This window comes from Eupeodes corollae, chromosome 1, assembly GCF_945859685.1.
Source record: "Eupeodes corollae chromosome 1, idEupCoro1.1, whole genome shotgun sequence".
In the NCBI taxonomy this organism is placed as follows: Eukaryota; Metazoa; Arthropoda; class Insecta; order Diptera; family Syrphidae; genus Eupeodes; species Eupeodes corollae.
In genome coordinates this window covers 185,436,313-185,448,613 of record NC_079147.1, presented here as the reverse complement: position 1 = coordinate 185,448,613, position 12,301 = coordinate 185,436,313, and the positions used below count along the sequence as shown (strand labels likewise).

At 35.7% G+C, this 12,301-nt stretch overlaps 1 protein-coding gene across 1 annotated transcript in view; it reads left to right on the top strand.

The window, feature by feature from the left end:
* LOC129941180 (uncharacterized) overlaps nucleotides 1–8,157 on the top strand; it is a 52,280-nt gene extending 44,123 nt beyond the window's left edge. The window contains exons 2-5 of the mRNA XM_056049746.1: nucleotides 4,516–7,269; nucleotides 7,327–7,464; nucleotides 7,524–7,731; nucleotides 7,796–8,157. Coding sequence (XP_055905721.1) covers nucleotides 4,516–7,269; nucleotides 7,327–7,464; nucleotides 7,524–7,731; nucleotides 7,796–8,106 — 3,411 coding nt within the window. The 3' untranslated portion in view covers nucleotides 8,107–8,157. The remainder of the gene's footprint in view (nucleotides 1–4,515; nucleotides 7,270–7,326; nucleotides 7,465–7,523; nucleotides 7,732–7,795) is intronic.
* The last annotated feature ends 4,144 nt before the right edge of the window (nucleotides 8,158–12,301 follow it).

The window sequence follows — 12,301 nt, the reverse complement described above, 5'->3', positions numbered from 1 at the left end:
GTCCCACACATTGCGTTGAGCGTAGCTTGCGTAGCGTCGTCGCGTCGTCATCATCATTTTCGCAGTGCCATCATCGTCAATTGGTGTCTGTTATACATATCACATGTATTGTGTGGATGCTACAAAATACCTCTCCATATCAAGCTTTGTATTGTTGTCTGTGGGAAGAGTTTTTTGTTGCCCTTGTTATAAAAATTTACATATTTACTTTTCTTATAACAATAATGAGATGTGTTATACGTATTCTAATTAATAAGTTAACTAATTGCTACCGGGTAACAAAGTTGGAAGATATATGAGCAAGGATGTTGCAACAATTTTGTATGGGATTTTTAATGATGGAAATAATTTAAAATAAAATGGTTTGACAAATAGGCTGGATTGGACATGGGGAACTATTTCTTTCAACAATATGATTAAAAGTCTCCTAGAACTTTAACCTAGAAACCCTAAAGCTTTAATTAATATTTGAAATCATCAAGACAACTATAGTTATCTCAATACTTGTATACATATTTTGAAAAGGAAATTAAGTATCGAACTGAAAATAGTGTGAATTTATTATCCAGATAAACGGATACTTAAATAATACATTCGGTTTCCATTACAATGTAGGATACCCTTTCCAGGATTCTGTTTGTAATAAAATTTGAATCACCGCCTACTGACATTATTACAACACTATCAAACTACATATATTCAACACTAAAAAAAGAATGATCTTCAACATTTTCGAACTCTATCTGACTTAATTCAATTTTTCCAAATTATTCAACATTAATCAACATAAATCAAAGCTACTCCACATTATCAAAGAATACCCAACTACAAACGCTATCACGCTAGTTCAATTCTATCCAAAATTCAGTTCTTTCAAAAACTATCTGACATTCTCCAACACTAAGGATTGCCATGCTAGAAGTCTTCGGTTCAATCCCTGTCTGTGTCACATAAAATTTTATTGACGGGTACTTAATAAGAAATATTCTAAGAGTAGTTCTTGCCTTGAAAAGTGCTTTCTCAAACTTGCAATTCGGGTGCGCCAAAGAAATTGTAGGTGTCCTCTACCCATTAAATAGCTCCTTCTCTGCAATGGTTGAGATTTGTAAGCCACTAGCCCCTGATTCTCTTCAGACTGTTGTAACTAAAGAACGCTATCTAACGATATTCAACACTCAAAAAAAAAACATTGGGCATTTCCATTCAACTTTATTCTTTAAATTTTGACCAAGGCAACTAGTTACTTTTTCAAATGTCATGAATTTCAAAATCAGAACTTCGCAAATCTCTACTTTAAGTTCATAGTGCAAAAAGCACCAAACAAATTGTTTTCTACAAAACACTCCTCAAGCAAGCTCCAAGTCAATCACGATTTGTATTTTGTATTGTAAAGAGATATTAGTTACTTCTTTTCGAATTGACAAGGGATCCATTTAAAGAATGTATTTAACGAAGTTGTGCAGAAAATTAATAAATCATAGAGTAATAAAGTTCAGCTTTCAGTTGAATGAAAAAACTTGATCAACTGTCATTTTGATAGAAGTAGACTTGACTTAATAGTGAGGGAGATTTTTCTTGACTAACTTTCCAGTCTTTCCATTAAATTTGCCTTAATTGGAAGTTAATTGTTTGGCAGCTGGCCAATCAGATACTAGAAACTTTCCTAACTTCCAAGTTCCTTTTGTCGTCTGAACCTGCCCATTATTCACCACTAAGAATTATTCAACTTTACCCAACTCTATCCAACATTATCCATTGTTGTTCAACAATTTTAGAATAATAGTGTCGATGAACTTTCTCTTTCAATAAGCCGGTTATTCAATACTATCTTGATTATTCGGTCATATGAAATGTTATAACAATTAACTTCAGTAATTCACAATATTATTCAAAAGATGGTATGCAAGTGTCGTTAGGCATTTTGGTGTAGAACCAACAGGTACAAATAGGTATCAAATGAAAGCTTATTTCTAAAACAAAATTTCATCATATGGGTACAAGTCTGAAAAAAATGTGGTTTTCTAGTTCGTTTTTATTATTATACTTATATTTTCTAAAATTTATACAAACAACAAATGTAGTATTCGTATATATTTAGCATCACCCACCCAACTTTCAAAATTCAATTTAAAAAATAATTTTGTTCAAGTTATTTCTTCGTTCATTTCCTCTCAATCAAAACCGATTACTTTCCATTAATCAAAAGTAGCCTATGAAATTACACCTGCTGACTATTCAACGCCACCGCAACTAATTGATAAGACCTATCTAAAGAAGTTATGCACGTGAAAGCTGTACACAAAATATTTCCTAGTGTATACGTTTAGAGTAGCAGTTTGTGCAAAATTTTATCTCTAAAGGTAAAAAGGGCTTTGTTGGTGAAATGAAAAAAGACGTGATAGAAAATTTTAATGAAATCAATCATCTTAAGAAGGACAAAAGTATCATGGTTGAAAAGAAACTAGTTTTTGTTATTAAATAATGAAAGTAAAATGAGTTTAAACAAAACGGACCTGACCTCAGGAAGGCTAAAATATGAGTAACATAACATACAATATTCTTCTCAGTTATATTACTCTAAGATCTCAATCTGTTATAATGTGGCCACAGCTCTAAAAACATGTTGACAAAAAATGAACATTTTTCGCCATACCACATTCCCCATGCCGTCAATGCAGTTTGGATTTCGGATGGGGACTTCTGAAGTGAAGCAACATATTCGTAGCGGTACGAAACGTTTAAAATTTTGCAATACATGGGATTCTTTGATAGAGTTGAAAGAAATTCAACTGTCCGAACTTTTTAAACCTACCATTCTTTAACTTCAAAATATTAAACTTATTTTTAAATGCTTTAATTTAAAAACAAATTAAGGGTGCATCAGCCCATATATTGGTTAGATAAAAAAGTTTCGTGTCTAAATTCTGTAAAGTTCGTGTTAGAGGGTCTTGGATTTAATTTCAAATTATCTATAAATCTAAAAGTACAAAAATAGGAAATTATTCATAAACTTTCGATTTCTATGATCTCCCAATATCCAACAACTTGTTACAACTACAAACAAAATAAATTTAAATCTTCTCAATAGTCTCTTAAAAACCAATATACTAAAATCATCATCTTCATCTATCTATGTACAATATTTAAATTTTTGCCGTTGGTGGTTCCCACAAAAATGTATTTATCTTACTTTAACGGTCAATAGCATCATGAATTTTATAGCCTTTTTTTATTATATTGTCTGTTTTGGTTTCTAAAAGGCGCAGAGGTTTCACTTTTCTTCCGCATGTTGTAGGTTTCGATGATGCATAGTGCGGGAGACGGGAGTTCATGCCATAAAGTATGCTTCGCGCGCCAAGTGAAACTGATTGAAAAAAGCAAGAACCAGTTTTGTTGGATCTTCTCTTTTTTTTTTAAATGATAATCACCCTGTTTGATTTTTTAAATTTTGGAATCTCTCATCCTCATCACTGATTAAGTAAAATATTTAACTTTTTTTGTAGACACTTTGTTTTGACCCACTTGAAAGTATGCATACGCAATTCGCGATATAATCATGGGAACAATATTTTGTGAACAGAATTTAAATTGTTTTAAGTGGTTGGTTAGATATTTGTAAGCATTCAAGAAATACAAAAAAGATAGATGGATAGATGTTAGTCTTAGGGATTTTTGTTGGCGGCCACCGGCAGGTGAAAATCGTGCAGTGGATATTGCGAAGTTGTGGGCTTTAGGTTTGACAGCAGTGATAACAAAAGCAAGCGACATATTATGCCCGGTTTTGAAGAGATTCGCCACATATACCTACGAAAGTGAAAGTAATTTTATTTTTCAGGTTGGTATAAATGTGGCAAGAAGTCTTAGAACTTAGCAACCTGAGCTACGAGTAGCTTTTGAGACTATCAGCCTCTTAAATGTACATACAAACATGTATGTATTTTAGTACTCGTGATTGTTTTTTTCTAAATGAATGAATAATCAAAATCATTGTCAATCGAAAATCTAAGAAAATTTTGCAATATTATTGCTGACAGTTTAATTTAAGTCTAAATCGTTTTCTTCTGACCGCTGTTAAACCTTCCACTTACTAAAAAAAAACCATAATTAGTGTATCGACATGTGGACGCGTGGACTCAACCCAATGGCATAGTAAAATAAATGATAGACAACACGTCAGCCAAGTTAGTCAATTAACAATACCCGTTTTGAAAAAAACATCTAGATAAAACAAAAAAAAACTACGCATGTATAATTGTTAAGCTAGATGCCATAGATGCTGTGATGTTGGAAACTTATAAAATTGCAATGACTTTGATGCATTGCAGTGCCTTACTTCTAAAGATATTAAATTAGAGAGGAGAAGAATAAAACTTTGTTGTACATTTGCCATTCACTTTGTCATGTTTTGTGATAGATAATTATGTTGCAACTAAACATATTTTGTATCAATCAAAATTTTAATGTGTCCTTCGATGTGTATTTTTATTAAGTTATAATTTTTTTTTTCTTTTACAGAATGCTCAATATCGTCGACCTGTTACTACACAACAACACATTCTTTCCGATGTGCAACAACATCAGCAGAGGTACAACAACCAGCAGCAGCAGCAACTACAACAACAACCCAACTTCTTTGTCCAACAAAATCCAAGTTTGGACATTCAACAAAGAATACAAAATCTACCACAGCCACTTCGATTTACGCAAAATATTCAACAGCAACAACAACAACCACAAATACAACAACAGCAACAGCAGCAACAACAACAACAGCAAATTTTAAGGGCACCAACAACCAGTATTACTCCACAACAGGATTCACTAATCGGATTTGTACCAAACTACGTTAGTAATCCTCAACTTCTTCAATCACAACCCCAACCACGACCTCAACAACAACAGCAACAACAATTCCAGCGATCAGTGCACAATCAAATTCAACAAGCACCTTTTCCAACAATTTCAATTCCAACACCAGGAGTTCCACAACCACAAGGCACATCTGATATCCACACGCAGAACTTTCTGACTCTGAGGAATCTGGGTCCCCAAGTTGGTCCTCAACAAAGTCTCCCCCAGAGGTCTTTCAGTAATACGCTTTACAATCCATTACAACCACAATTCCAACATCAATCTCAACAACAACCCCAACAACAACAACAGCAACAACAATATCAACAACCAATTGAACAACAGTTCTCAACTACACCTCAATTCCAGCAGAACCAGAATATCCGCCCGACAGCTCAAACCGAACAAAAACTCCCTCGACAAGACGCCAATCAACAATTCTCTACATCTCCACAAGCTATATTTAACAATCAAGCTTACAATCCACAACCATCACAGCTGCCAGCTTCTTCATTGCTTCCATATATTCCACAACCACAACTTCCGCCTCAGAACCAACAACAACAACAACCTCAACAGATTATCTCTCGGCCACAGCAACATCCACATTATACAAACCTCCCCGAAATACCACCTTTTGATACTCCAGTTGTGAGCCCTGAACAGGAATACAAACAGAAGTTGATTCAGAAACACGAACAATTCGTCCAGAAACAATATGAAAAGTCTCAAAATAAAGTCAAGCAGCTTCATGAGGATTTCGTTCATAAACAACACACCATCAAGCAGGATGTTCCTTTGAGGCATTCCCAACACCAATCTCAAGGTGGCCCACCTCGCAGTCGTCCCGTTTATGCCTCTGAGCTGAATCAGTTTAGTGAAGCTTTAAAGAAGTACCACATTGAACACCCCACAACAACTACCACGACAACAACTCAAGCCACCACAAGTTCAGCAAGGCCAGTTGAGAGACAACCAAGACCTGATGGTGAACGAAGCAAAACACCCAAGACCAAAAAGACTATTGGACGAGACGAGCTGTTGAAACAGCTCAAAGCTGCCCTCGCTGAAGCACCTCAAAATGATTTGGGTGATAAACCTTACGAAACAATGGACCTAGTCTTGCCAAGTGGAGAAAGAGTTCAAGTTATCCGTACCCAAGATCCAAATTTAATCAAAGGTCAACAAGCAATCAGTCAGGATCAACTTAATGCTCTAATAGCAAGTTCAAATGGAAAGTCAGCCTCCAAGAGTTCATCAAGAACTGTTGTGAGTGAGTTGCCTGACAAGCTAAAAGGAATTAAACTTCCAGAGGGAGTTCAGATTGTCAAAGCACCAGACAATGCCGCGAATGGTGAGGGTGGCTTAGACTTATCGAGCTTGGCAAGCCTTTACGGAGGAGGTGGAAGTTCATCGAGTGCAGGAGGAAATAGTATCGCCAGTTCAGCTGTTATCTCATCTGACTCTGATGAACCACCATCAATTGAAGAACTCGCTAAAAGAGGTCTAATTCCGGAAGGCTATGAAATCGAAGGTCTCAGTTCGAAGCCAAAACCTGCTCCAGCTCCAACAGCACCACCAAAAAAGAAAGCTACTTACGTCTATCTCGAAGAACAAGCCGACGGAAGTTTCAAAATTCAAGGAGTCAAGGCCAATGGCGAGAAAGAAACAAAAACCACTGGTGCCGAAGTTGAAAGTATTCTTGAGAGAATCAGAAGCGGAGAAATTAAATTGCCACCCTCAGTGACGAGATTAATTCTGCCCAACGACCAAGAAGTAACCCTAGATAATGGAAAGATTGTCCAACAACCCAGAACAACAACAACCACCACCACAACAACAAGACGCCCCACAACTACCACAACAACAACGACAACAACTTCAACCACTACACCAACTCCATTCATTCCAACAAGACCTCGAGTGACAGTAACAAGAAACTCTCAGCCAGTCTATCCAACGACGGTAATTCCACTTAACCAGCGATCCAGTGAAGGTCATTTGCTTCAGGAATCCTCAAACTCATATCGCAGCACTCCAGACCCTAATCAATATCAAGATCCTTCAATCCCATATGTGACAACATCTCATTCAATTTATGAACCTTCGATTCAGATAAGTTCCACATACGCTCCAGTCACCGAACGTCTGACAGCCACAACTGTCGAGCAGCAGGTAATCGAACAGCACAACCTTCCGAATTTCAGTGAGGACCTTATTCAAATTCTCAAGTCGAATGGTCTCTTTGCAATGGCAAAGTATTTAAGACAATCGGGACTGGATAGTATTTTGAACGAAACCGGACCATATACAATTTTTGTTCCAACCGACAAGGCTTTTAAGAATCTCTTAATTCAACTAGGAGGACCTGAGAGAGCAGAGGAAAAATTCAAGTCAAACCCACGACTTTTGAGTGGGGTAAGAGGCTGATTTTTTTGGGCGAATTGTTAAATTACTAATAAATTCGATTTACAGCTTCTTCTTCATCATGTGATACCTGGATCCTTTGAAATATCAAGCTTGCAGGATGAAATGACTGGAGTATCGCTAGCAGGGACTCAGTTAAGGGTCAACCAATATACCATGCACGATCAGGAATGGAATGACGTCGTCGTAAGTATTCGAGAAAGTGAAACAAATATACCTATTTTCAAACTTATACACTTTTTTAGCTGACAACAATCAATGGTGCTATGGTAGTGAATGACCGAAAGGACATAAAGATACCTCAAGGTATCGCCCATGCTGTGGACCGTGTAATGTTCCCGTTGCCAGTTGGTGATCTTCTTCAAACTTTGCAATCTGATCGAGAAGCAAGATTTGCAACATTCCTCAAAGTTGTATTCACTTCAGGACTTTCTGAAAAACTTCAAGCAAAGGGTAAGATCAATTAGGAGGCAAAATTCTCAACAGAAACTAATGTTTGTATTTTTTTTTTGGTTAGGTGTCAAAACCTATACAGTATTTGCTCCCACTGAAAAGGCATTCAGAGAGCTTGAACCTGATGTTCTAGAGAAACTACAAACCGACAAAGATGCTGCCGAAGAATTTGCCATGAAACACATTGTCCCCGGAACACTTTTCTCCGCCGGAATGAGATTTTATCAAGTAAAAGACTCTCTACTTACTGGCAAAACTGTGATCCTACAAAAGACAAGTGCTGGTAAAATTAAGGTCAACGATGCACAAATGGTCACATCAAATATTCCCTCAACGAATGGTGTGATACATGCGATAGATGGTATTCTTTCGTGAGACAATAAAAACGATTGAAGTCTATTAAATATACAAAAGTTATTTAGTCTATTACTTGCCTTAAGTTTTAATTTTGGTCAAAAACAAGAATGGAAATTATTAAGAATGTCACAAACTATATTATGGGGAAAGAATTTGTTAAAATGCCGTTTCTTCCTCCCAGAAAAGAAAAAACCCATACTTTGCCATTGATTTGTTTTAATTTATTTTGTTTGTTTTATTTTTTTAAATAACACTTGCAACTGGTGCATCTTTTGCAAAAACAAAAATTATTATTGTGTTGCAGTTTATTTTGCTTTAAGTTTGATTTGATGAAATCAAAAATCCATTTAGACAAGAAATGGATATTATATTCTTTTATTTATTCGAAATGTTATATGTTTTATTTTTATATTTTTGCAACAAGAAACGGTGGAAAATATACTCAAATAAAATTATTATATCTTATTTTGTAAGTTAGAAAATAATAACGAAAATAATGATAATAATTATTGTTATACTCTCTCTGTAAGAAAGTAAAAATTGTATAAAAGATAAAATAAAGTGTAATAATCTACAAGAAAAATTGGTTGTTGTATTTGATTTCAAAGCCAAAGTGATGGTTGTAGCCCATGCTTAAGGGAAACTGTTGTACGGTTGCAGAAAATATTTTCTATTCGGTAAATAATGAAACCAAGGTTTGAAGCGAGGATGAAATAAATACATTTATGAAAAACAGATGACGCTTTCACACATACGAAATCAAATAACCGGAAATTAACATTTATATGAGAACAAATTTCCAAAAAAGGAGAATAATATAAAAGCGGAAATAAATGCATACCTGAGTTTAGAAAATCCTTTGTGAAGTTAAAAAACATGAACAAGTAATTACCATTTGTAAGAAATTATTTCATCCATAAAAAGACTTACCTAGAATAAAAAAAGAAAAGGTTTGTGTTGATAAAAATACAACACTAAATTTTCAAAACATATTCAAGTCGAAAGTAGGTACAATAACTCACCAGTTTATTTTAATGCTTATTTCAAATTTTCATACATATAATGAGTACCAACAACGAGCCGACGTTAAAACGAGAGTTCTATCGGAACCCTGTACCTACGCATTGACCGAACCGACCCGACGCGGATTTGATATGAACATAATCAAATTATTAAAAATAAATACATTTTAAGTAAATTTTTTCGAAACAAACAACCGGCAATTACCAAAAACACAGAATTCAAACTTTTAAATTCAAATTTTAAAATTTCAAATTTTTAAATTTAACCGCCAATTTACACATAACCAATACTACCCACCCACCGACCGACGACGACGGAGCTACACAATGTACACACACAAATTATGCTTTTCTAATTCACATATTACCGGCGATAAAACCCGAAAAACTTCGAATTTCGACGTCATTTTTCTGCATAAACTTAAACTTTATCACTCAATCAATATTTTTTCGATTTTTAATTTACGGCAAAATGAAAATAAATATTTTAATTAATAATTCTTTCCGGACGAACACGAGCACAAGAATATTACAAACTACTTCCTCCCATCGACCATCGCTAAATAACTTGTTGAATCATGTTCGGCATTGCATCAGGGGAAGTGCACTGTATGGTGTGTGGATGCAATGAAAATTTAAGTATAAGCTTTTTCATGTGTGCATGTATGTAGGTATGTGCTGTGCCTATAGTTTTATGTGAGGTATTGGTACAAATACATGAAATGACATGAAAGTAACGGTCCGGAGATTTCTTTCTGGAATCGTTTGGTGCAAATATTATGTAGGTACATATTGATTTGGAATTGTTCGAATTTTGGTTTCTATAAAAGATAATAAAAAAGAATAAAGAACAAAAATGTCTTGTGAATTTGAAAAATATAAAACTAGAGTAGGTATTTAACAAAAGAAGTTAGCTGCTGCCTCACTAAATTCATTTTTCTTAAGATTTTCAAAGCGAAATAAAATTATTACCGATTTCTAATAAATTATCCAATATTCGTTACTTTACACACAAAGAAAAACACTACAAATATTAAATTATATCGATATTATGTTATAAATTACAATTAACACTGAATTTGACTTATTTTCCCCCGAAAACAAATTAAATTATTTAAAATAACTTTTCTTTTTGAACCGAGACGACGCGACCGACCGATTGCAAGCGCGAACAAATGCTTAATGAAGAACAGGGATCAAACATAAAGAGATAAAAACTACTAAATCATAGAAATTCACCTGCATTGTAATGGTGGTAGTGCATTTCTCTTCTCTGTTATGAATGTGAGCTGTGGGTGGGTAGTGGGTTATGTGAAAATTGAGAATAAATAGAGTTGCAATGATTTGGCCCTGAATCTATCTCTTTCTTTTAATGGAGTCATTTATCAAGGGTAGGAAGGAGAAAGAAGATATGTATACGTACAAATTTACTTATATAGATTCAGATTTTTGAACAAAAGCTATCCTAACTTATGTGTGATTATAAGTTCAATGAGATGGATATACAAATTAAGCCTGTTCTTTTACTTATAGGAACTCATTTTTTTTGAAAGTTTTAATGCAACTTTCTGTCAAACAGACTGTTAGATATGTTAAAATTAACACTCTGTGTTAAAATTAACACTTTTGATGATCAAATGTTATTTAGACAATTTAAGGGTTTTTGCTAGGAAACGCCAACTCGGTGATCCTAAATTCAATGAAAGAAAAATCCCTATGTGCACATCCTCGCGGTAGAGAGCGGGTAACGCTAACGCACAAGGGGACCGAATGACTGCGGTCAACGGTATTAAAGTCTGGCGACGGACGAGGCTATCATGTAAGGCCAACGGCAACAGCAAGCAGCGTCTGTACTCATAGTGGGCAGCCGCAAAAGGCGTCTGTTTTCCATAGTGGGCCGTATGTATTCGACCATCGAAGAAGGTGTAGTGTGCCTGTCGAATCGAAGGCTTGTGTGTATAATGTAAATAGTAAATATGTTAGGTACATGTTATTAACCGCAACCGGGAAACTCTGTAGTGGAGCGAGAATGTATTTTTTTATGAAATATGACAACGAACAGTAATAATTCCCAGCTTTAGTAAAGCCTTCTATAGTCACTCCGACTGTAATAAACCATCGGATTTGGTGGCGCTGCATCTTTCATACAACAATGACAATCGTGATGCTATCAATAATGAATCAGAAGCAATATTAAGAAATCCTTCAGATTAAACAGAACGGACTTTTGGTTACAAAACACGAACGAAGATTTGAGCATGGAATGTTTGTATTCCCTGTACGCACCAGGTAGGTACGAGCAGGTAGAGCGTAAATTACTTTGGCATAACATCAGCATTCTGGGAGTGAGTGAAACCAAATGAAGAAGAAGAGCTGAATATACTGCAGAATCGGGCCATCATGTTGACTAAAGAAGCTACCGAACGTCTTATATCTTGGAAACCGATTTCGGCGATGATTATTACGGCGAGGTGTCAAAAATCAGAAAAGTTACCAAAGCCAAAATTGGTTCTGATAAGCATGGCTTAGGCCAACGTTACGAAAATGGTAATATGCTTGTCGACTTCTGCAACGCTCGTCAATTTGCGATTGGGGGTTCTATATTTCCGCACAAGACCTGCCATAAAATCACCTGGGAATCTCCTGATGGTTGAACCAAAAATCAAATCGATCACTTCATTAAACAGCAGAAATGGAGGAAGTCACTGTGCGATGTTCGTGAGGAAAGAAAAGCTGATGCAGGTAGTGACCATCACTTGCTACTGGGCTTGCTTCTCTTACGAACAGCTGCTGTACAGCGTCGCTCTGAGGGTATAGCAATGGAAACCGAGATTCAACACAAGCGTTCTAAATGACCTTACGTACGTCGGTATTTCGTTGGCGACAAAGCATCGAACATACAAAATGCTGGCTTATCGGTAGATGCTTTGTGGGGCCAAATTAAGAGCGCTTACATGGAAGCTGGAACTGAAATTATACCCAGACAGACAAGAGCTAAAGATTCCTGGATATCCCAAGATACCTGTTACAAAATCACATATCGAAGAACACTTAAAATTAGAATCAATTCAGAAAGTGATGCTCAGCGGAAATTGATTCTACGAAACGAGTATAGAGCATCTCATAAGACAGTGCAGGGGTGTGTAAGACGTGCCAAGATGACAAGGGTCGACAAACTTGCGTAACATACT